The sequence below is a fragment of the Thunnus maccoyii genome, chromosome 2 (genome assembly GCF_910596095.1).
Source record: "Thunnus maccoyii chromosome 2, fThuMac1.1, whole genome shotgun sequence".
NCBI lineage: Eukaryota > Metazoa > Chordata > Actinopteri > Scombriformes > Scombridae > Thunnus > Thunnus maccoyii.
In genome coordinates, this window is record NC_056534.1 from 14,997,642 (window position 1) to 15,022,196 (window position 24,555).

General features: G+C 40.2%; 2 protein-coding genes across 6 annotated transcripts in view; one reads left to right on the top strand and one right to left on the bottom strand.

Annotated features, from left to right (window-relative positions):
• The window catches only part of fam13a (family with sequence similarity 13 member A), a 65,727-nt gene extending 56,177 nt beyond the window's left edge, over positions 1 to 9,550 (top strand). For 3 of the 4 annotated variants that reach the window (XM_042433158.1, XM_042433176.1, XM_042433183.1), the window contains 10 exons: positions 3,516 to 3,732; positions 3,834 to 3,975; positions 4,130 to 4,211; positions 4,328 to 4,533; positions 4,726 to 4,809; positions 5,513 to 5,608; positions 6,808 to 6,891; positions 8,121 to 8,317; positions 8,734 to 8,835; positions 8,944 to 9,550. In XM_042433158.1, the coding sequence (XP_042289092.1) occupies positions 3,516 to 3,732; positions 3,834 to 3,975; positions 4,130 to 4,211; positions 4,328 to 4,533; positions 4,726 to 4,809; positions 5,513 to 5,608; positions 6,808 to 6,891; positions 8,121 to 8,317; positions 8,734 to 8,835; positions 8,944 to 9,067 (1,334 nt within the window). In that variant the 3' untranslated portion in view covers positions 9,068 to 9,550. The remainder of the gene's footprint in view (positions 1 to 3,515; positions 3,733 to 3,833; positions 3,976 to 4,129; positions 4,212 to 4,327; positions 4,534 to 4,725; positions 4,810 to 5,512; positions 5,609 to 6,807; positions 6,892 to 8,120; positions 8,318 to 8,733; positions 8,836 to 8,943) is intronic. The other variant, XM_042433167.1, reaches the window with a different exon arrangement.
• Positions 9,551 to 13,252: 3,702 nt separating this feature from the next.
• The window catches only part of herc3 (HECT and RLD domain containing E3 ubiquitin protein ligase 3), a 32,168-nt gene continuing 20,865 nt past the window's right edge, over positions 13,253 to 24,555 (bottom strand). Inside the window, exons 20-25 of one of the 2 annotated variants that reach the window (XM_042390407.1) lie at positions 24,296 to 24,462; positions 21,924 to 21,990; positions 20,823 to 20,905; positions 18,282 to 18,465; positions 16,811 to 16,913; positions 13,253 to 13,546 (exon numbers count right to left, since the gene is read on the bottom strand). In XM_042390407.1, coding sequence (XP_042246341.1) covers positions 13,338 to 13,546; positions 16,811 to 16,913; positions 18,282 to 18,465; positions 20,823 to 20,905; positions 21,924 to 21,990; positions 24,296 to 24,462 — 813 coding nt within the window. In that variant the 3' untranslated portion in view covers positions 13,253 to 13,337. Of the gene's footprint in view, positions 13,547 to 16,810; positions 16,914 to 18,281; positions 18,466 to 20,822; positions 20,906 to 21,171; positions 21,518 to 21,923; positions 21,991 to 24,295; positions 24,463 to 24,555 lie in introns of those variants that run through there. The other variant, XM_042390416.1, reaches the window with a different exon arrangement.

Here is a 24,555-nt window from a genome sequence, read left to right on the forward strand (position 1 = left end):
CCACCACCACCACCGCCACTGCCGCTGCCGTCGCCATCGCCGTTTCCTGTTTGATGTGGCAGCCAGAGCACAAAAAATGTTCCATGCAACAAATTCTCTCAACTTCAACTACCTCATGTTTGGAGCAGGCGATTGTATGTTGTGTGGAGCTCCCTAGTGGCCAAATATGATACATGGAAAAACAGCACAGCTCTGGGAGAGGTTTGTTTTTTGTTGGTTGTCCCCGCGGTGCAGGCGAGAAGACAAGTCAAGAAGTGAAATATTGACCGTGAGCAAACAAACTGTTCAGGGCTGTTATTTGAAGGTGTGGTGTGAGTTGTTGTGGCTCTCTCTACTCAGGCGCATGAAGTCTTCTGACTGTGTGTGTGTGTGTGTGTGGTTGTGTGTGTGTGTGTGCGCCTGTAATTAAAACGTAATTTATGTTGAGGGAGGATGTGGCTGTTTGTTCAGGAAATTTACAAACCAGGTGGCTGTTTTTCTCTGACATCGTGAAGACATTTTGTGCAGGATCTCCCTTCTTAAATCTCCTTCCTGTACATTCTGTCCTGGATGCATAACTGAGCTCGTGGCAGCGGGGACGCCACAGGGAAGCCTGCGTGATTGGCTGTGACAGGCACTTCATACATACATACATACATACACTCAGTATCTCTGTTAGGTGCCTGAGATGCTGATCAAATCAGGTCCTCTGAAGCATGAGAGCCAGCGGGGCTTGCTGTAGCTCAACTTGTTTAAATGTATTGTGAGAGATTAAAGTTTTTTTTTTCTCTACGTGGCTGGCGCGTTTGTTCTTCACCAAGGAGAGCCAAAGAAGGATTTATGTTCTGGCAGAGAGAGCCAAACTGAGTCAGCGGTTCATAAAGCGCTATAATGATAGTGAGTATTGTTAGAGGACGTGTGCATACTGTACAGAAGGCGTAATACTGTACAAATGGGTATGAGAGTGGGTGAGGGACTTAGGCAGCCCTGTGAGACCTTTGTCCCAGTACACTTTGTGCCAGCGCCTGTCATGTTGACCTGATATTTACCTCCGCTCTGTCCTTGCCTGTCTGCCAGCGATGGTTGAAAGACATAAGCAGACATTTGAACAGGAAGACGAGGCTCTAAAGCTCGCGTGTCAGTTCTCATTTCCCATATTTTTTTTTTTTGATGCAACAAGAAGGGTGCATGCTGGTTTCTTTTACTTCTGTTTCTTTGTTTTCATTCTCTCATCTCGTTCTCTCCCCCCTTCTTTTTTTGTTCCCTTTGCTCCTCTAGATTCTCCGTTCTTTAACTCCCCTTTCCTTGATTTCAAAAGCATTTTCCATCCGAGTGTTTGTGATGGTAAGTGTTACATCATTTGTCGGCACTGACTTGCTTTGCTGCATATAACATGTCAGAAAGAAAGAAAAGGCTGTCTGAATGACCTTTTCCCCACTGCATGGCAACATGCTTGAATGATCTGGAACATTGTGGCCAAGCATCTCACACACACACAACAACCTTTACTGAAATGGCAAACTGGCATGTTTTTTTTTTTTTTGGGTTTCATTAGTCTAGTTAATCCTGAAGCATCAGCGAGCAGTTGATTTAAAGGATTAATTTCAAATGCCATGGAGCCTCTCTGGCCGGCTGCACTGAACTGCACTCTGAGCTAGATAATAGACCTCAGAAGACATTTCGGCGTGATTGAGTGTTTCACCTGCCGCTGTGAGCGAGCACTAACATGCCAGGGAGTTCCTACTTGATAAACTGCACGTACCTGCAAGTGCAGGAGGGACCCCCGGGACTCCAGAGCTGGAATTTGAGCTAAGTCGCTTCACAAACGCTCCAACTCACCCCAGCTAAGAAAAATATGCATGTGCAGTTTTAGACTGGGCGTGCATATTTTCACGGGCGCATACTGACACCTTGAATGTTTACACTGACGGTTGGTTTCCCTCAGAGCTTGTTTTTACTCCCTCCATCTCTTCTCCCTGTGTAACGACTCCTCAGTGTATTTCTAGAGCCCTCCTGACACCTGATGTTATGGAGTCTCTCCTTTTTTTCTCCATGAAATCAACATTATTATTCCTGCAGGGTTTCATGTTTCGACACAGTTTTCTATAGAGGAGCTCTCTCAGACAATCTGCCGTTTCTCCGTCGAGCCCACGTGCTCGGGCGGACACACACTAATTAATCTCTCACCATGCGGAGTGGAAACTAAAACACAAACTCATCACTGTACCTCTCAACAGGGGTCGCACCCTGACATTATCCCACGGAGAGGCAGGCATTATTAATAGCCCCGGGGATTGTCAGGGGTATCTGCATGGCTATTTTTCACCAGACATAATGATTGCCAGAGTGGAGACTGTAACCAGGGGATGAACAGAGAGAGGGAAGGGCAGGCGAGTCTTACCCAGTTACCCACAGTTTCAGAACAACATCTGTCGAGTCCCAGAGGAAGTTTTTTTTATTTTTTATTTTTTTGCCTCACAACCATTTTAGAGAGAGCAGCTTGATCATGTCCAGTAACTTTCACAACGCTAGAGAGGATCCAAGAGGATGTTACCAGGGAGAAAAATGGCCGCACAGTGTTTGTACGATGACATTTTATGCTTCTTAAAAACAAGCGCGCTGTCAGACTTTCCCACAACATTTTGACCTGCCTTGTATGTTGCTTACCCTGTTGAATGTAACAAATCTCTTTTTTTTTTATTAGCTAAAAGAAATGTAAATACCACTCCATTAAAAACAGGCATTTAAAAACAGAAAAAAGTAATCTAACTGGCAGAATTTGAGTTGTAGGTACAATACAATACATACAACTTTATTAATCCCACTGGGGGCAATTTGTTTGAAGCAGCTCGTCGTGCACACAACACAATAACATACAAACAAATAAATAATACAGTACAAAGCACACAAAAGGAATAAAAAACCTCAGGGAGCTGTATGTAGAATAAAAAATCAATCCAGTTATTTGAATGTCATCCTTAAATATTAAGTTATTTGTAAGTTTTGATAAATAATAGAACCTTAAAGGATTCTGATTCAATCACATGCATAATAATCAGCTGATTTTGTTTATTTTTATTTAATTATTTGGTCTATGAAATGTCAAAAAATAGTAATTAAACATCTCTTAGAGCAGTGATGCCTTCAGTTTGTTTCCTCTCAACAGTCCAGAACATAAAGACATTAAACTGACTGTTTTCTATGTTGAAGAAAATCTGCAAATCTTCACATGTAAGAAGTTGGACCCAGAGAATATTTTGCAGTTTTGCTTGAAAATGGTTGTTTGTAATGTTTATAATCAAAAATTCCATCAAGCCGGAACTCATGAGGAAACTGTTTCATCATGTTTTGGCTACAGAGCTCTTGGGGATGATGTGGCGACTCTGCTGTTAGTGTACAAAGGGGAGCGATAAGTTGTCTGTTGGTCAGAGTGAGCCACATTTTCCCAAACTAACTTCTATTTTTATTTATCTGCATCTTCAGTTTGATAGAGATACCAAACTAACCGTAAATGTGTTTATTTGTGTTTTACACAGAACCAGTACCGGCGTACTCGTCACTGCAGAGGGAGAGTATGGACCGTGAGGAGGCTCGACTGTCCCCCCATGCCGGAGGACGCCTGATTCGCCAGCTAGTGGAGGAGGACAGCGACCCGATGGTGTCCCCTCGTTTTTACGCCTACGGACAGTGCCAGCAGTACCTGGACGACACTGAAGTGCCTCCGTCGCCGCCAAACGCGCACTCATTCGTCAGGTAAGCACAAATCACATGCTCTCGTATTGCCAAACTGCAGTAAATAAGTAGAGAAGAAGGAGCTGTCAGCGGTAAATTAACAACTTTGTGTGTCTCTCCAGTCGCAGGAGGAGTTCATCTCTCGGCTCCTGTGACGACGAGAAAGAGGAGCTGACATCCGCCCAGCTCACTAAGAGGATTCATGTACTGAAGAAAAAGATCCACAAGTTTGAGGAGAGGTTTGAAGAGGAGCGTAAATACAGGGTAAGAAGTAACAACCTGTCCGTTAATCATATTGAGACACATTAAAAAAGGCTATTGGCTGTCTGAGAGGATTGTGGTGACTCATCAGGAGGGATGTGCTGCTTCACTCTGAAAGGAGAATCGGTTGTTTTATCTTTGTTCTGTTTTTATTCAGCCATCTCACAGCGATAAAGTTGCAAACCCAGAAGTGCTGAGATGGGTGAATGAACTGGCCAAGCTTCGCAAAGACCTAAAAGGTAAAACAAAAAAAAACAAAAAATCACTCCTAAAACCAACTGATAGTTTCTCTGTAATAAGATAATCCAAAAGAAACTCAGTAAATCTCATATCATTACATTCTCTCTCCCATCAGAACACAAGCTGATGAAGTCTGAGGAGGACCTGCCACCTCTGACCCGCCAGCGCAGCAACACGCTGCCCAAAAGCTTCGGCTCTCAGCTGGAGAAGAAACCACAGCAGGAGAAGGTGCAGAAGCCACCGGTGGAGAGCACACTGGAGACAATTTTGAAGAAGCTGCAGGAGAAGAGGGAGGAGGTGAACCGCCCCGAGGATATCAAGGTAAGACCGAGACACGCTCGCTGGAAGGAATGAATAAATCATAGACAGACGTATCAAGCAAATGGAAAAAACAAACAGCATGACTTTGAGAGCAGGCGGCAGGGATTTGAATTTATTAAGGTGCTGAAATGCGTGTTTGTTTTTCACATTTCTGAAACATGTTGACTCACCTCCTGTTCTCTGCTTTGGCAGGATATGACACGGGAGCAGATCGGAGCAGAGAAAGTCGCCCTGCAGAAAGCTCTCCTCTACTACGAGAGCATACACGGTCGACCAGTAAGTCTCCCTGTCCTCCACTTCTTCAGCTAAACTAACAGAGATACATGCAGCTCCTTCAGAAGGATCTGACTTCCTGCCAGCCACATTGGTCCAAACGGAGAAAATCTTGTTTACCACATGATTGTGACCCAGATTGCAAGTCAAGGGTGAATAATGTCTCAAGCCGCAGTGTGTGTGTGTGTGTGTGTGTGTGTGTGTGTGTGTGTGTGTGTGTCTGTGTGTGTGTGTGCGTGCGGTTAGCTTTTGTGGCCATGAAAAATGAAAATGATGGGTATGTTTTTATTTCTAAGGTTTTGCAATGTTTTCCTTTATCTGGAATTTTATTAATTTGTGCTATAAGGAAACAAAACATTTGTCATCACAGGAGTTTTTGACAGAAATTAAAGGACTGGCAGACACTTTGTTTGATGTCGAGACCAAATCCAATTGCAATAATTGTGTCGTCTAATCGCTGCTAGTATTGTCGTATATGAGGAAGTGCAGCTGACCTTGCTGTCACCTCTGTCCCTCCTCACGCTGTGTGCCACGGTGCTTTGTGGTTAATGACCGTCACGCGGCCTGAAGAGTTGCAGTGAACACTGGGCCAAACTGGGTTAGCTGTCATCTTGTTTTATGTGAGACCGAGGACGGCAGGAAGTACTGTATTAACAAGGTGTCTTTGTTTACCTCTTTTTCTCTTCTTTTTTTTTTGCTACTTCAGGTGACCAAGAGCGAGAGGCAGATCATGAAACCTCTGTACGACAGATACCGGCTGGTCAAGCAGATCCTGTGCAGAGCCTCCACCATCCCCGTCATTGTAAGTTATCACATCTTAACCTCCCCCATCTTTCCTTCGTTCGTTTTTTTTTTTTTTTTTTTCCTCCGCAGCTGCCCGGTTGTCCTGCTGCTCTTTGACAAGAGAGCGGCAAAGATCAGCACATTGTCAAAACGTCTGCTGACACTTAATCCCAGCTCATGCTGGCTTTAGTACCCGCTGTGGGAACCGGTGGCAGCCGTGCTACAGGCGTGTTTTCCACCTGCGAGGCTTTAAGTCCAGCTTTAGCAGCTCAGTGAATCACCGGTCAAAAGGAGGTCGTAAGGTGACAGATTGAGTTCACAGCACAACATGAGCAGCTGAGTGCAGGAGAGAGTCAGTTTTCCTATGATGAAATGAAGATAAGAAACAGAAAAATCAGTTTTATTAATGCTTAATATGTAATCGGCATAAATTAATTCTGCCCATAATGTACTGTACTCTTGTATTCAACTGTTTGATAATGATTTTTTATTATGTAAGATATAATCTGCATTATGGACACTCTATATCCATTATATAATGCACTCCATCTAATCCCCATCATGCAAATTGGGGCCACTGCTGTAGATTATTCTATATACTAGAAGTGCTACAGGTCAGGGCAAACGATGCTGCATGAATCCACAACATTTTTGCAATCTGAGAACTATTTTTTTCAGCTTTTAACACCGAAACAAGAACCACTTTTTTGTGAAATAGCCATGAAAAATGATGCCTAAAATGAGACATTTTTAAATCCAGTCATGATCCTGGTCTCCTGTGGAAGGGAACTCTTTTGAGTTTATTCTCAAAAAGTCAGAATTAGTGCACTGACCCAAATTTACAGAAGCACAAAGATGGTGAAAATATGTCTTCTCGCCTATTAGACTATGAGGCTTCAAGTTGCCTTCCCAAATAAGGATAACTGACCCCCGTATGGACTCATACTCAGACCGCTGTTTGTTTAAAGGTTAAAAGATTAATAACAATCAAGTCAGGTTTTCAAAACTGTCATTTGAACCTTTCTGTGGTGCTGAGCTGGGAAAAAGAAGAGAAAAGAAAGAAAAGAGCGGACAACTCTGCTCAGCTTCTGCTCTGATAAAAGCTTAGAAACAGAATTTGTTGAAAAGAAATGCAGTTTTTCTTCATGGCCTTTTGCTGTAAACACCAGCGTTAGCGTCTCTGCCTGGTTAACTCCTCCTTCTTAACCGTCACCACAGGGCTCTCCCTCCAGCAAGCGCAGAGGTCCCCTCCTTCAGCCCATTATCGAGGGCGAAACCTCACTCTTCTTCGATGATATCAAGGTGAAGAGCTGCTGCTGCTGCTGCTTCAGTAATCAGTCACCAGCTCCCCGAACCCAAACCCGCCCCACCACCTCCAACTCCCCCACCCCACTTATTTACTGCCATCCACCCCTCTAATGAACCTGATTGCTGCCTGATGATTGGGCGGTTGCCTGTTTTCCTGCCACCAGCATCTGTAGAAAAAGCCTTTGTAGAAATGTTGAATCAGTAGTTGCCTGGATCTGATGTTTGAATCGCTCTGTGATTGTTTTTTCTTAATTTAATCCAGATATATGAGTAGAACATGCCGTGTTTTTAAAGGATAATTGTCTTTTATTGCAACTTTGGTCTTATTTTTCATCGTTGTGGCCATCATAAACCCACATATTTGTGTTTATGAGGGGAAATAAACATCCACATTGGATTACAAATTGGCGTGATACTGATCTTTAGAGTATTTATTGTCACAACGACCAATTAACTACCAGCTACAACAGCCCGAATCACAGTTTCTGATACTAGTCAGCAAGCGAGTAGAGAAGTGGAAATGAGTAGCTTAAAGTGACGAATGAATGGTTAAAATGGTAAAAATACAGATGCAAACATGACTAAACCTACAGAAAAACACGAAGGTTAAATAACAACGACTTTAAAATCAGTTCAAATGAACAAAATGTTGTCAGTGAAGCTTTGGAGGAACGTCGGACAGAAAAGTTTGGGAATCATCTGACTGTGAATGTCGTCGTGTTCCCAGATCTCAGAGTTCATTGTTATAATAACTGATAGAAATGATGGTCGCAGCTACAAGAAATAAGACCCATGATGTAATAAACACAAATGATCCTTTAAGTGTGTTTTAAGACAAAATGTGATCAAATCTCAACAGATATTTGCCGTCTCTGTGTTTGAATGCAGTTGCTGTTTATATATTTCATAGCTGGTTCAGGACTAAGTAGCTTCCCGGTTGGATTGTGTGTCTTCTAGTCGACTGCCTTCATTAACTCCATCTACACACACTAACGAGTGCAGAATCACAAACGAGGACCATGGAAGTGCATTTTGCTGTTGCACCGTGATGATTTAACTAACTCTGCACGAGCTGCGGTGTTTGAGCCCGGAGGCCGGCTGCCCGCCTCGCTCTCCATCAACGATGCCGCTCGCTGCGTGATGTGACCCCCCCCACCCCCCCCCCCCCACCCCTCTCAGCCACCATCTGACCTCTCTCTCTCACTCTCTCTTTACTTCTGCAGGAGGAAGAGGACGGCTCAGAGGACGAGGGAGACTCAAAGACCCAGTTCACCGTGACCGTACGGCCCGACCTCAGCGTGCTCAGCTTCCTGGACCACATGGACGAGGAAGCGGACGGTTTCATTTCACCAGTGGACGAACTTTCACCCTCAAAGAACACCATCGACATGAGGCTGTCCAACCTGCACTCCGCCACCACGTAAGCAAGAAAAGAGAGAACGCACAGTCTCTAGTCTCAATACCAAACTTCTGCTCAATTATTTATTCATAAATAACAAATCAGTCGTTAATAAACAGGTGATTAATGCTTTAATGAAGCTTTCAGAGAGTAGAGAGAGCGTATTCTTTAGGTTTTACATGATTTCAATGAATTTTACTGAATGTGAAGAACACAACAACATCTTTTAATGGTAATTTTTGAATAAATACAGGTCAAATTTCAAAAATGTGTGTCAGATGCACAATAATAATTATAATAATAATGTTTCCATATTTGTGTATTCTGGGTCAAACTGGGGAATTCAGGGTCAAATTTGAACTGAATGGTGTGTAAGGGTTAAATATTTTAGTGTGACAGAGATATTTCAATGTTTCTGTGTTTGTTTTTCCTCACAGGCAAGAACTTGTGGAGCAACTCCAAGAGACCAGAGAGGAGAAGAAGAGAATCCGCAAGAACCTGAAAGAGTTTGAGGACCAGTTCTTTAGACAAAATGGAAGGTAAAAAACAAAAAAAACAAGAGGAATTTGTTCAGATTATATAACAAGTGTGTGTTTTCCACTGCAGAACGTTCTTCATTTCTTAATGTTATTGTCCTGTTCCCATAGAAACGTGCAGAAGGAGGACCGCTCCCCGTTGGCAGTGGAGTACAATGAATACAAGCACGTCAAAGCCAAGCTGCGGCTGCTGGAAGTCCTCATCAGCAAAAGAGACTCGACTAAGTTCATCTGAGAAAGAAATAAAAACACATAAAAGACTCTGAAAGAAGAACTGCTGCTTAGTCTCTAGAGATACCAAACCTGTCACACGTCTCACCCGGTAGGAACTGATGGTTTTCTTTCTTGTTGCCACTCAACGTTTTTTGGAGCTGAAGAAGCGGCTTTTCCTGTTAGTCGGTTCTGTCGAGCACAGCGGGAGAGAGGGTTTCCCCCTCCGGAGCCGCCGACCCACGACTTGATTCAAAGCGACACAAACTCCCCTTCTTCACCTGAGAAGTTGGTTCCCAGCAGACTTCATACATAAGGACGTTTTCTCGAGACCGAGCGAGACGCACATGAATAACCTGAATTCTTTATCAGCAAAGGATCACACTTGTATCGCTAATAATTTATTTCTATCCTTTTGAACGTTTGTATCAGAGCAGAAGAGTTTTTTTTTCTTTACTGTAGAAGTCTTAAAAAAAAAAAAACCTTGTACGTTTAAAAAAAAAAAAAAAAAAAAGATGAAATTAACGCTATTTTTTAAAAGAAGGATTTTGCGATCAAGATTTCTGTGTATTTTTGTAAGGGAGATATTTGTGTAACTTCAATCAGCTTCTTAACAGTGTTCTCTGTTTCAGTTCTTACCACATAACATCTGAAATGATCTTGTGTTACTTCTCTAGAAGTCGAATCGAGTATTTGCTCACTAAAAGAAGTGTTTTTTTTTTTATTTTAACACAACCCAAAGACAGCAAACTGCACACCAAAATGACACGGATGCTCATCATGTTCACAAAAAAACAGCTTTTTTTTTTTTTTTTTGTGATGACTGGTACTTAAAAAAACATTTGACTGTATATTTGATGCATTTGATGTGCTTTTTCTTTTCCTCCCCCCGTTTAACTTCATGTCAAATAAGCTATTTCTCGTCTTGAAATCACTGGTTATGTTTTTTTTAGTTCACACTTAGAAACATCGACAAGGTCATTTTGTGAGACGTCGCTCTGCTTCTCCTTCTTCTCCAGAGCTCGTCCGTTCTTCTTGTAAATATGGATGTATGTTTACATTTCTGTGAGCGACTACATTTCTCCTTTCTTTCTCCAAAATGGATGATTATCAGTGTGAATTTCGTTTTTACTGAATGTAAACACTGGCGAGGCTTAATGAATTTTTGAGTGTGTACATTTTAGTACATAAATTGTATTTGTATTTTGTATATATTAAGAATGAAATCATATTTTTACTGATGTTTTTGTGCCGTGTGGTTTTCCTTCATGAGCATTTTCCGGGTTGGGATGAAAATATTTAAACTGATAGTTTAGTCCATAAAATGTTAGAAAATGGCGGGAAAATGAACATCACAGTTTGTCAGAGTCCAAGGTGACTTTTCAAATGTCTTTTGTCCAACCAAGAGTCAAAAAACCCCCAAATATGTTCAGTTTACAATAATTTCAAACTGAGAAAAGCAGGAAATTCTCTCTTGTTCTTGAAAAATGATTTAAAAGATTTAGCAGTTATGAAAATTGTTAATACTGATAATTTTTTGTGGATTAATTAATTCTTTCAGCTCTATACTCTTAATACAATAGTAATAACAATAATAATAATAATAAAAGTACTTTCCAGAAAGACAATCACACACAGAATAGGATCAACAGCTAAAATGACATTTAAAAGTAAAATCATCCATAAAAAGTAACACAGTTAAAATAAGCTTAAAATCTGGCTGTAATAAACAAGTCTAGTTGTCAGACAAGAAAGAAAGTCTATAAAAATGTGTCGTACACAATATAAGAACAAGACAAAGCTACGAGGTGAAACAACGAAGCAGTTCAGTGAAAATGAGGTAAAATATCTTGTTTGCAGACATGAGAATCTCTTCTTTTGGGATGGACAACATCAAACTGTAGTCGTGTTTGCACGCTTCACTTCAGCACATTTTGTTGAACTATAAATAACTTTAAAAAGGTTGAGGAACTTGTTTCAGTGACGTCATGTGTGGGTAAACACGAACCTGCAGGCAGAGATTATGGACTGTTTGTTGTTTTATTTTAAGGATCAAAATAAATAATTAAATTAAAATATTAATCCAGACTGCAGAAAAACGTTTGTTTCATCCTGCATCCCAAAACTTCAACTAAAAAAACTTTTATATTTCATATTTTAGTGCTCTGATACCAAATGAACTATTCAGAATGAAATATAACTGAGCTATCCTGGAGCTTTTGAATTAATCACATGATCTTCCTCAGTTGACGAAGCTTGTCAGCTAAGGAAGATCATGTGATATGACTGAAAGCTGAACGTTGAGGTGATTGTTTCCAAGGTCAATAATGAATTTATAATCTCAACATATTTATACTGCAGCACTTTTTAAACCTAGTAGGACGAATCACTTTTCACACAACACACATCAGCGCAGGTTGAGCCGCCGTACAAGATGCTGGAGTTTGTTTTGCTAAAGGACACGAGGACACGTGAACAGGAGTCGTCAGCAATTGAACCATCAACCTTCAGACTGGACGACTGTGAAGTCTGTAGGATATGATGAACATAAAGTCATGAAACATACTTTTACACCGTTTTGTTTTATTAAAAAAGTTTGGCTGCAACACAGAGCTTTTGTGTAGAATTCAGACAAATATGCAAAAAACAAAGAAAAAATCATTGAATTTTTAAGTTATAGCACATTAAAAGGTGCAAAAGAGTCGAGGGCTGCACAAACTTTTGCATAGAACTAAACTCTGCAGGAGAAATCAGCTTCGTTAATCAGGACAGAAATGGACTGAACATGTAGTGTGTGTGTGTGTGAGTGTGAGTGTATGTGTGTGAGTGTGTGAACATGCAGTAAAGAGCAAACTGTCTCTTGTGTTTCAGACCTTTAGAGGAAAAACCCAGCAAGCTCTAACATTTACTGAGCGGTTATTGCTAAACGGACGCGTCAGTGTGACCCGTTAGTCAGGACACATCAAGTCACATACGCTGTCATGTACGAAATATATATATAAAAAAAAAATATATATATATGCAAGACCGTTTCACACACTTCACGCCAATGCACGACCTAATTAAACATCATTTTGGATTAAAGGTTTGACTGTAGGAATAAATAAGAGCAGCAGGTTTTGGAACAAGTGACAGATGTTGACATCTGCCCTGAATATGCACTTATTGTGTTTTATTGGATAATTATTTATCTGCAACTTCAATATCAAACTAATTACAATTATTAATTCTAATGTTTGTATATTTAGCTTTAAATGACAATCAGGGTTTTTTTTGCTTTCACTCAACAACATGCACACAGACGACATCCAACAAAAAACAAAACAAAAAAAATCACCTATTAAAAAGTTTTCGTGTCCGTTTAGTTTGTGGGTTTTTGCTGTAGAAGGCAACACTGTTGAATGCAGGTTTGAGACAAAGTCAGCTGCTCTGTGATCCACAGCTTAAATTAAAAAAAAAAAAACAACAAAACAAAACGAGGGATTGCAAATAATATTCATCGTGTTTTCATCCTGCACCCGTCTGCTCGCTCTGATACTCCTCGTTTGTCCTTTTGTTTGTTTGTTTGTTTGTTTTCTTTAAATCAGGCAGAGAGGACGTGCTGGTGTCCAGATTTAAAAGGATCGGCGTGGCAGCTACTCCTCCTCCTCCCGACGTCGAGGGCAAAAGATTATATTCAAAGTGCTATATACATACACACATACATCTTTATTTTGTCAAAAAATAATCTATTTAATAAATTAAAAATAACAAAAAGCAGATATATCGTCTCAAGATAATAACATAATTCTTTAAAGGTGAAAAATAGAATTTAAGGAGTTAAATATAAAATACACAGCTTTGCAAAAACAAAACAAAAAAAAAAGAACAAAAGAAAAAAAAAACTACACAAAAATCAAAAAGCTAGAGTTTCTCAACCTTCTCCAGCCTTTAATTTTAGGTCCCAAAATTCTCATGATTCCAGCAATTAGACAGTTGTCACGTGTCATTGTTGATCAATAAATCAACGTTTCAAATCTCCTCCAGATGGTCCCGAAAGGTTGAGAAACCAAAGCGATAAAAACAATAATACTCTGCGTTTACATCGATAGACCTTTTTTTAAGATTCGAGATGCTGAACAATCTTGTGAGAGCGTCTTAAGAGAGATGACCTCCTCCCAAAACTCTCTGCTGACACCGACACACGGGGGGGGGGGGGGGGGGGGGGGGGGGCGGAGGAGGAGAGGAGAGGAGAGGAGGGGGGGTTGTATTGCTGGGAAAGTGCGTTTCAAACTGCTGCAGATCTCCTCGGCCGCTCAGACCAGGCTGAAGCCCTCGTACTGCTCCACGGCCTGCGTGAGGCGGCGGCGCAGGGTGTCTTTGGTCTGGTAGCGTGGCATGTCCAGCAGGTTGTAGCAGGTGTGGGCCACCGGCAGGTAGTGCTCCTCCGCTGTGGTGGACTGGATGACGATACGCAGGCTCTCCATGCCGTGGATGGGGATACGATCGCTGCCGGTCAGGAACACTGCAGGAAGAGAGACACACGGAGTTCAAATCAGTGACTGGAGTGTCATGAAAATATTCGTACTTTCTATATATTTAAAGTATATTTTAAGTGTTTTTCTTATCGACTGATGTTTGTGCAGTTTGACACTGGAAAGTTTTCAGATTCATCCGCAGAAGAGGCGGGACTATGAGCACGATTTGTAACATCACAACTAGTTTGGAGCCAATTGTAGTCCAGTGTGCAACGTACACGAGCGTGAGGTGGATACTTGAAGCCTCCAGTGCACAAACACTGAAAACTGACTGTAGGTGACATTTTAAAAATGGAAAAAAAAAACACATCAGAGACAAATTATTATTCTAAGTATATTTATATACCCTAAAAATTAACTGGTGGGATCTTTAAAGGATAAATCTGGTGTTTTTCTGTATTTTTCCTCATTATAGACCCATCAAGACCAGACCAAAACCCAAACACACTCGATTAGTCTAGACTAGACGAAAAAAGTTTGAAGCTTTTAGCAAATGTTACTCAAACAGGACAAAATGGTGAATTTGTTGGGGACTATTTTCTGCAGCGGATTAATACACATTTGGTGCTCTAGTGAGTATTTCAGGCCTCAGGACAGCGTGTGCGGGATTAACGGTGCTCAATGTAATATAAGAACATGTCAGCCGGTGCAACAGTGTGACTCACTCATGTGTTTTTAATAGTTTTTGGAAAACAAAGAGGAAGAAGATAAATCAGGCTCTGACTACACAGACGATACTTAACTAGTAGAGATCAATTCACTGTTGGTTTTAGTCCTTTTATGGGATTTGTTGACAGTAAGAAACATGTAGAAAATCACCAGACTGATCCTTTAAACTACATTTTATATTTAGTTCAACTAAAGCTGATAACACTTCTCAAATGGAGCATTACGTAAAATGTGAAATGGATCTAACGGCTCATCTCAAATCCTCTGAGTTTCCTCTCAGAGTTTTTGTTGTAATCTGGTTATAAACATCTGAACCGCCGCCCGCATCTCAGACTTTTGCAGCTGTTCAACCAGAACAAATGAAGTGAAACAAAATGATGATTCAGTCTGATAATGAGGCCACATTTGTGGGGAAAAAAAGATGAATTACTACAATAATTAATGGTAATTAAACCAGCAGATACAACCTGAATATGAATCTGATCAGCATTAACACGTTCACATGAACCACAAAGGGCTTATGAAACAGTAAACATTAAACATACAATAATATTATGAAATAATATCAAGTTATTTCATAGTATAATGCCAGTGCTCGTCTTGTATTGTATCATATTGTGCTCTTTCATGTTTTATCTTTCATCTGTACTCATGGACTACAGATGAAAACGCATCCTTCCTGTCACATAAATGAATAAACTAAACTATTAAACTGTTCATTTTGCTAAAATGTAATCGGTGTGCAACTTTTTACTGACTGTTAAAAGCACACTCATTAAATGATTTGGTTCCTCTGAGCTTCTTGAAAGGTTAATAAAGGATTAAAGGACGGGTTCGCAATTTTTCAATTCTGTTTTGAAACAACAGACATTCAACGCAAGTGATGGTGTCCAACAGGGGTTTAACGGTTTGTGTATTCGTCTCGAACTGTTCGGTACAGGATGTTTGGTTTGTTATGCTCCCTGATCCAAACAATTACTGATAAAATAGTTTAATGATCCACTTACTCCGACATGTGGAAGAATAATTCTAGAGCGCGAGTTCCACCTGGAACGTTTTGGCAGCGCACCACTAATACATCCATGTAGGACGCTCATGGGTGTATGCCCGCCAGTTTAGCCAAGTTACCATGGTAACCCATGCTCATGTAGTGTTGCTGACGTCATTATTATTAAATTATGCACCATTATCTCTGTATATTGTGTCTTCCCGTCTCCCTCCCCTCTTCTCTGTGACGGTCGCCTTTGAATGAAGCTGTTCGGATCAACTATAAACACATTTGATGTCGTAAGAACCAGTTCTGAACGACCATAAATCAACATAAAACAGCCGTCAGCAGGTGTTCTGACTCCTAACAAGAAACAGAGAGTTTGTTTTCCTTCCACTGCAGCACAACTAAACAGTTTCAGTAATAGTTTTGGCCAAAGAGCCATTGTAGGATGTTTACATTTTTCAAAGTAATGTATTATTCTCTTCCTTTCCTTTTTTTTCCTGCTGTACCGGAACGTACCGAACTGCAAACTCAAAGCTGAATTTTGAGTATGTTACACCCCAAGTATCCACACGGTCATTTTGTGCAAAAATTCATTTTAAAGTTGATGTGAAGCTTATATGAAGCTTCAGTAGTCAGAGTTAGTCATATCAAGTGGATATCTGCCACATTTACATTATTTTAGCATCAAATTCCCTCTTTGTGTTTCCCTGTTGAGCTGCAGTGGAAGTTTAGTAACAAAAAGAGGAACTTTGACACTAAAAAGACTAATGTTGACAGCTATCTACTTGATTTGACTGATTTGGAGGCTGAAGCTTCATATTAGCTTCAGATAAACTTTTAAATACATTTTTGCACAGAAGGAGGTTGTTGATTTGTCTCCCATCACTTAAGTGCATTATGAAGGATCTTTTAACGGCCAGTATGAGCAGGAGGAATGATTACAGCAAGAAAAACCTGTTTCAATGTTTATTTGGGGACTTGACTGTTAATTTTAGACAGGTGTGTCTTCCAGGTATGAATGTGTGTAACTGTGTGAATGTTTAAAAAAACCCCACAAACAATCACACACCTGTGTTACATAAGACAGGGCAACATAACAACCATCATGATTTCAATGAATGTTGTTGAACGTGAAGAACGCAACAACCTTTTGAATTCTTTCTCCTGTTTCTAACAGCGTTCAGACCCGATCATCTAGATTGATAATCATCAGTATCCTTAGAAGATATACTTCACCTGGAAACGCTGCCTTCATATAAAAAAAAATGTGGTAATGTTTTATCTCGCTCATATTTCTCAGACTCTGTTTTATTTGGGTTTTAAGTTTGTTGTAAATTAATGTGTTTTATGTAACTTTGTGTATTTTAAGCAGCAATTTTGGCCACGTCTCCCTTGTAAAAGAGATCATGTATCTCCAGAGACTTCTCGGTTAAATAATAATAAGTAATAAAAATATCAAGGCTGCTTCCTTTAAAATTTTCCACAGGAACAAACTGCACATATACAGTATTTATAACATCTCTTTGGGCGATAACGTGACAATTAAACCGTCATTGCAGATCGAACACTGCGACAATTAAACGCTTACATAAGAACTGCTTCTTCTTTTCCAGAGGGAACTCGTGGAAAACCTCCCAGAACAATCGGACTGTTGGATGAGTGGCTGAATATTCCCCTTTGTAGACGGCGTTCTGCAGAGAGAGAGAGAGAGAGACATAGAGACAGAGAAACGAGGCGATGAAAAGCCTGTTTTATCGTCACTAAACCATTTCCACTCTGGCAGAAACATTTACACAACATTCATCATTAAAACTAATTCCTCACAGACATGCGTCCAGCTGTGAGTTTTCCCCTCTGTTGCATAGTTTTCCTTTTTTATTTCCTCCTTTAGTGCCACTTTTATATACTTTGCTCTGTTTTATTGTCCGTTTTACAGTTTTATTATATTCTAATTTAACTTTTTTTTTAAATATTTGTTTATACATTTCCTGTGTGTGTGTGTGTGTAGTGTGGAGTCGGCTGCAGTTCCTTCTGCAACCCTGTAATCTATAATGACAGTAAAGCTGAAGGTTTTTAACCTTTAAAAAAAAATAAAATCATTAAAAAAATCATAAAAGTTCCTCATTTTTGCTACGATCTCTGAAAAGACTCCAGTTTTTATTCTCACTATGTTTCCCTGCTGATGCTATGTTGTAATCTGCACAACAGGAACTCACACAAGAATTAATATCACAAGTCAAACATGAAACAACATCACACGTTTACTTACAATATAAATAGTGTTTCTAAACGATCTATTTGGTCAAAATATTAATATATATTATGATCAACAGTGTTATTATCTGTTTTTTGATATTTTTAATCTATAACATTACATTTTTAAAGAGTTTTTATATACTGAGCATCAGTTTATTGCTCCTCTTATATTGATTTTATTCATTATTAGTCTATTTTAAATGTTTTGTAGCCTCATTTTTTAATATTCTATGTGGTGTTTGGTGTTTTCTTGGTTAGGACACAGCTGTAAAAGAGGAACTTGGTGAGATTTCCTGGCTGAATTATTTGCAGACAGAACAGAAACAAACAGAGACTACACACTCTTTCAGTTACTGTGCTGAGCCGCACGAACCACAGGAACTTTAACTGAAAAAAAACTGCAGCTACTGAACAAAATTTCCCAGTGAGAGTCTGCGTAAGTCTTCATGATGTCATGTGTCACTGTTCACCACTGTGTTGTAATATAATGTACTCCCTGTTTGGTCTGCTGCACTGTGAGCGTTGATGATGTAAAAGTCACACTGTCCAGTGAAACGTGCTCATCATCACCTCGGTCTGTACAGACGTGTCACTCGTCACATCAATTTCTATTTACATGAACTGTGATCCGACCATAAGAATTTAAAAAAAAACTGAGCTAAGAAGGACAAATCTGATTTAAAAAAAAACAGGAAGTGAGATGTTTTCTGCTGCAAGATGGTCAATATGTCCGAGTCAGAACTGTTGGGACATGTTTTTAACGCAACCAACACATTTCAGTTTTTGTTAAACCACATACTGACCTTCTCCATCTCCTCCCAGTTGTAGTTGCTGTTGCCGACCACCATGGCCATCAGCTCGGAGGGCTGGAACAGAGACAGGATCTCCCCTCCGCACACCTTCAGGAAGCCCGAGGAGAAGGCCGAGTACTGCTCGCTCGCCGAGTCTGAGAACACGTAGCGCAGGTAGGCATCCACAAACTCTTTCCTGAAACACACGCACACACACACGTACACATACACAGGTAAAGTAAACACTTAGATCATTCGTTTGTTCTGCACAGCAGCGGTTTCCTCACGAATCGGCTTATAAGGAAAAAATCTATTCAGCCTTCAAATTGTGACTGTAAACACTCGCTTCCTCCCTCATTGTGTCTCTGTGTGTGTGTGTTTGTGTGTGTGTGTGTGTGTATGTGTTGGTTAGGTCTATGATGACTGTGTTACTGGGGGGAAAAAAAAAAACACTGTTGTTTAGAGTCTTTAAAGTTTAATGATGATGAGATCTGTCAGGCTCGCAGGAGTTCATCAAAGACTTCTTCATTCAGGCTGAAGTGAGATCTCACTGCAGACGTTGCTTATGTAGATTAAATTGATAATCTCTTCAGCTTTGCTGGATCCACCTGTGAGTCCGTCATTACAAATACAGGTGGCCCAGTTTCACAGTAATCAAACCCGCAAAAAGTTTGTTTTAAATTCTAATAGAGATCCCAGAGATTCTAGAGATAGAGAATATTTTAAACTGAACTACAGCAAAATGTACATAAAATGATGAAACAAACATCAAAATTATTTCTGTTTGATAAAGGGATGCAGCCATAAAAATAGTAAATATAAGCATCATATAAAACTGTTGTCGTGTGTGAAAAAATGTGTAGCTTCAAAATGTTAACATTAACTCTGACAGAAGGGCTGCATACACTTCTGCACACCCGTTTTTCATGAATTTGAATTTTACGGCATAAAAATAAAATTAATTTAGTGTAAATCAATTCCAATAATGTAAATGTTTCCTGTAATTAAATCAACATCTCTTAAAGGACCAGTATGTAGGATTTAGCGCCATCTAGCGGTGAGGTTGCTGATTACAACCAACTGAATACTCCTCCCCCTCCCCCCTTCAAGCATGTTGGGGAATCTACGGTGACCGCGAAACTCATGGAAAAATGCGAAAGGCCCTCTCTAGAGTCTGTGTTTGGTTTGTCCGTTCTGGGCTACTGTAGAAACATGGCGGTGCGACATAGCGGTCTACGTGGAAGAGGACCCGCTCCCTGTGTAGATATAAAGGGCTCATTCTAAGGTAACGAAAACACCTTAGTTTCAGGTGATTATACACTAATTAAAACATAATTATGAATATTGTATTTCTACCAAGTCCGTTCCACTAGACCGGTCCAGGCAGATGGCCGCCCACCTAGAGCCGGGTTCTGCTTGACGTTTCTTCCTGTTAAAGGGGAGTTTTAACAGGAACCGCTGCTGCCAAGTGCTTGCTCCTGGGGGAATTGTTGGGACTCTGTAAATTAAAGAGTGCGGTCTAGACCTGCTCAATGTGAAAAGTGCCCTGAGATGACTTTTGTTGTGATTTGGCGCTATATAAATAAAACTGAATTGAATTGAATTGAAGAGATGCCACTAAATTCTACAAACTGCACCTTTAATTTCTACTTTCTGGCAAACAGATATTTTACTGGAGACTCCATCATGAACTAGGAGGAGTTGATTAATTAAAAACTCCAAAGAATATCAAACAGAAACATCACAGATATTTTAACAATCCCACCTCTAAACTTCTCCCACAAAACAAAATTTTGATTTCCACACAAAAGCGATGACTTTCTGTTTCTCACACCGCCACAACTTCCTATTTCAACAGGAAAAGCATTAACAAAAGGAAGAAAGATGCTTTAAAAATATTGTTTCACAGGAAATCGAGCCACCTTCGTTGTATAACAAACCGGCACACGTACATCTGCTGTCTGGTAAACTGACCCTCCCTCAGTCTAAATCAACTCTCCTTTAGTGTGTTGTGGAAAAGCTGACGTCCTTGTTGCTCTGTTTTACACTACAACACCCGATTCCACTTTTATATCAGAGTGTTGAGGGGATTTTGCTGGCATGACTTGGGTCACTGCCAACTCGCCATCTGTTCAACACCAGAAGCCAGACACGTTGACACCGCCCGCCCCGACAACTCTCCGAGGACTCCTTCGTGCAATCAGCGGCACCGGAGCAAGGACGAGCTGAGGGAACGAGGTGGGGATGGTGGAGAAAAACACGTAGACTGACGCTAAACAAACCCGCTGATTTGTTTTTATGTTTTCAATACGTGCCATGACCTTCAGGTGGAACAATGGGACACGAGCTGCCAGCTGTTTGGCACTGAATATTATTACGTGTTCAGAGAAAAATATATTTAAAAAACCTTCACAGTCATCTGTTTATCGCTCACAGAAAGAAAAGGAGCATTAAAAATGCGCCAAAAACAAGGTGATTTCAAACGAAGAACTGATGAATCTAACATGTCAGCTTAAATTACACACAGTACATCCTGTGTTTGATTTGTCTCACCTGTTGTTTTTGTCCACGCTGATGTGCTCTCCTCCGGGGATGAGCTCCTTGACTTCTGTCATCCCGTAGTTCTCCCTGGTGATCTGAGGTGACGACACAGTTTTACATCTGAGATTGACCTCATTCAACTCAAACACCTGACGTTTGAGTTGAGTCTACAGCTGCAACCGACAATTATTATCTAGCATTTATCTTCTTGGTTAGTCCGTTAATCATTTAGTGAATTAAATGTTATAAAAGAGTGAATTTGAAGTTTTTCAGTTTGTCTGAACAGTCCAAAACCTTCAGATATTCAATTTACTGTCATAAATGACAAAGAAAACAGCAAATCATCACATATGAGAAGCTGGAACCAGGAAATGTTTGGTAGCTTTGCATGAAAAATGACTTCAAATCAAATCAAAATAGTTGCCAAAGTTGCAAAGTAAAACTTTAAGATTTAAGCAATCCTTCATTCTTGCTGCCATCTATTATTACTAGTCATATTTCTATTATTATTATCGTCGTTATTGTTATTATGCTTCTCTGTGTCTCTCTCTTCCCTCTCCATCTCCCTCTTTCTCTCTCAACCCAACCGGTAAAGACAGATGGCCGTCCACCAAGAGCCCGGTTCTGCTTGAGGTTTCTTCCCGTTAAAGTGGAGTTTTTCCTTTCCGCTGTTGCCAAGTGCTTGCTCATGTGGGAATGTTGGGTCTCTGTAAATTAAAGAGTACGGTCTAGACCTGCTCTGTGTGAAAAATGCCCTGAGATAACTTTTGTCATGATTTGGCGCTATATAAATAAAATTGAATTACACTGAATTGAATCAGGGTTTAACAGTCGTAGCCATCTGTGCAATCTGTTACGTCATTTACCAGCATCGTTCCACTGCTTTTAAATGTTTAACAGGTCTTCGTTTAGTTTTATCATATACATTTATATACATACACATAATCTTTTAAAGTGTATTTAATTTTGGTCATAAGTGCATGTGGTCATAAGTGATTTTTGCAGGAGTGAAGTGTAGAAGTTGTTGAGAGTTTACTCATAATTTAACATATTTTCGATCTCGTTTATATTTGTTGGCTTAAATCAGGGTAAAAGCTGAAAAGTTACACTTACAGCAAAGTTGAGAAGAAAGGTCTCCTCCACATCACCTCCTTCATAGTCTAGAAGTTGTTGTAGACTCCTACAGAAGAATAAACCAAAGGAATTAATGTCAAGAAGGAGAAACACTATTAACAAATCATGACAGTGAGGAAAAGCGTGGTAAAAAAAACAAAACAAACAAAAGGCCAGATGTTCTATTTGAGATGAGAAACTAATAAGTCGCTCTCAGTCTTCAAGTGCTGCTCTTTTTGATATTTTCGTGCATTCACTTTCCATCTCAGGTTTAAAATCCCTGTTTCACTGTTATTTTGAACAAAAGCCAGGGATCAGCTGTGCCTGTCCTGAAGCACCATGGATCAAATAAACAGGGAACCCCCAAAAACTGTCTGTTAGTTCAGAGGCTAAGTGTTAACAATAAGAGCTCATAACGGAAAGTGACTCACAGGGAGTGTTGTGTTATGTTTCCTGCGAATAGCATGCTGGATATTTACCAACCAGAAACACAGGAAACATGGAAAGAGGACAAGTAGAGCTGGCAGAGGAAATGCTAATTAGTGAAGTAAGTGGGTGAAATATCATTGTCTTGCAAAAATACAGACTGAAATAACTTTCCAGTAATTAAAAAAAACTAAAGAAATCAATCTTAACAATACAAATGAGATTAATCTGAATCTTTATCACAGATTAAAGCTAGTTCATCTATATTCATCTAATATTCTTCTTCTGTCAGTGCGAGGTGACCACGGTGCCGAGTTCAGCTCAAAGTTTAACAACAGTCAAAATCAAAGTGCAGCACATTAAGAGTTTTTCGGGATCGTGTCCCTCAAAGTTGAGCTTCTCTACAGGCTGAGCTGCCCGACTTGTTTAGAGGGCTAATCTTTAAAATCAATAGTGCGAACACTTCTCTGTGTTTACAACTGGAGACAATTAGACGCTGAGGAAATGCTTACCCACCCTGCTCCAAATTCAATGAAAAGGCGTTTCCCAGAGGCAATAACTTTCACAAGTATTAAAAAAAAAAAACCAGACTGGTTATGTAAGTGGGTGACACACTGTTGTGCCCTGATGACAAACTTGCAGAGTGAATTTTTTTTATGTGTGTTTGAGCTCTGCTGCGTTATAGCTTTTTAAAGGGGACGTATCATCCTTTTTTTGATTTTCTGTTTTTCTTTTTATAGTGTTATGATGTCAGATGTCTGTTAAAAGCCAACTCCATCTGCGCTCTTTTCCGGGATGTTCAAATGGAAACACCCACTCAGACATTAGTGAAAAGTAGTGACGTGGGTTAGAGTGCTGATGCCCACCCCCCCCACCACCACCTTAGCCAGGACAAATAACACCCGCGAGTCACACCGGATTTTGCTCTGATCCGGAGCCGTTTACTGGCGTGAGGAGAGCTCAGAGTTTATTTTTTTTAACTTTGAGTAGCAGCTACAGTGAGTGTGTGTCTGTTAGCACGTTTAGCAGAGTGCTCAGTCCGTCTCTGTGGCTACTGTCTAGAACGGCTAGGTGGTCTATATCAGTTTATATGTAGCAACATCATCATGCAGAAACCTGCGTCAGGTCATGTGGGACAAAGTTTTTGGAAGGGTTTCAGAAAATAACATTTTAACGCTAAAACACATGTACTTCCACCAAATTTTGAGTTTTCACATTTGAACACATATGGAACACTACTGGGAAGCTACAGAATAATATAAAAACCTAAAAAAAATAAATAAATAATGGACCTGCCCTTTAAACATGGTCAAACTTCCTAAACTTGAGGTGAACGTTTGTAAAAATGCTTCCTGCAAGTCAAAACCCAGGGCTACAGGCTTCGTTTGCAACGTTACATCTACTTCCTCCTAATGATGACGTCAGATTGTTCACACATGCTCACAAACGGTCGTCTGATCGACAGACTTTGTTGCTAAGATTGTTCTGCAGGTTGTTCGGGTTGTCCACTCGCATGTTTCGGATCAGATTCAGGCTTGAACATGTACATATGTATTTAAGAAGTTTCCATTTCAAGTAAAGAACAAGAAAAAGACGTGAAATCTTACTACTACTGTTTGTTTACATAGTCTCCTGAGCCGGATGTCCCCCAAGCTTCCTGAAACTGACCAATCCAAACAGAGTGGGCTCATTGGAAGGGGGGGGGCCTTAAAGAGACAGGAGCTTTTTTTTTTTTTTAACTGTATATCATGCAAAGACATTCTAGTAGAGCCCTAAAATATAAATACGGAGCTGGAAATGTGCATGATATGTCCCCTTTAAAAGAATAAAACAAAATCCTATTAAACATGTTCCCACTTTGAACCACTAGAGTTACCAAGAACATGAACACAGTCAAGATAAACTGCTTGAAACAGGTGCAGCAAACGGTAAAACACCACAGTTACCTGGCCTCGGTGGGCGAAAGCTCCATGAAGTCCTCCAGCGTGGGCACCACACTCAGCAGCTTCTTATAGAGAGCCAGAGGGAAATGGAGATCCACCACTGTGGAGTTATAGATGGCCAGACCACAGATGATCCCGATCAGGTGAAACCAGTTGTGCTCCACAAAACACTGGAGACAAAGACAAGAAAATGATTATCTTTCTTGCCGTCTCTCCGACAAAGTGACATGTTTGAACATAACTGCTATTACTTCGTACTTTTC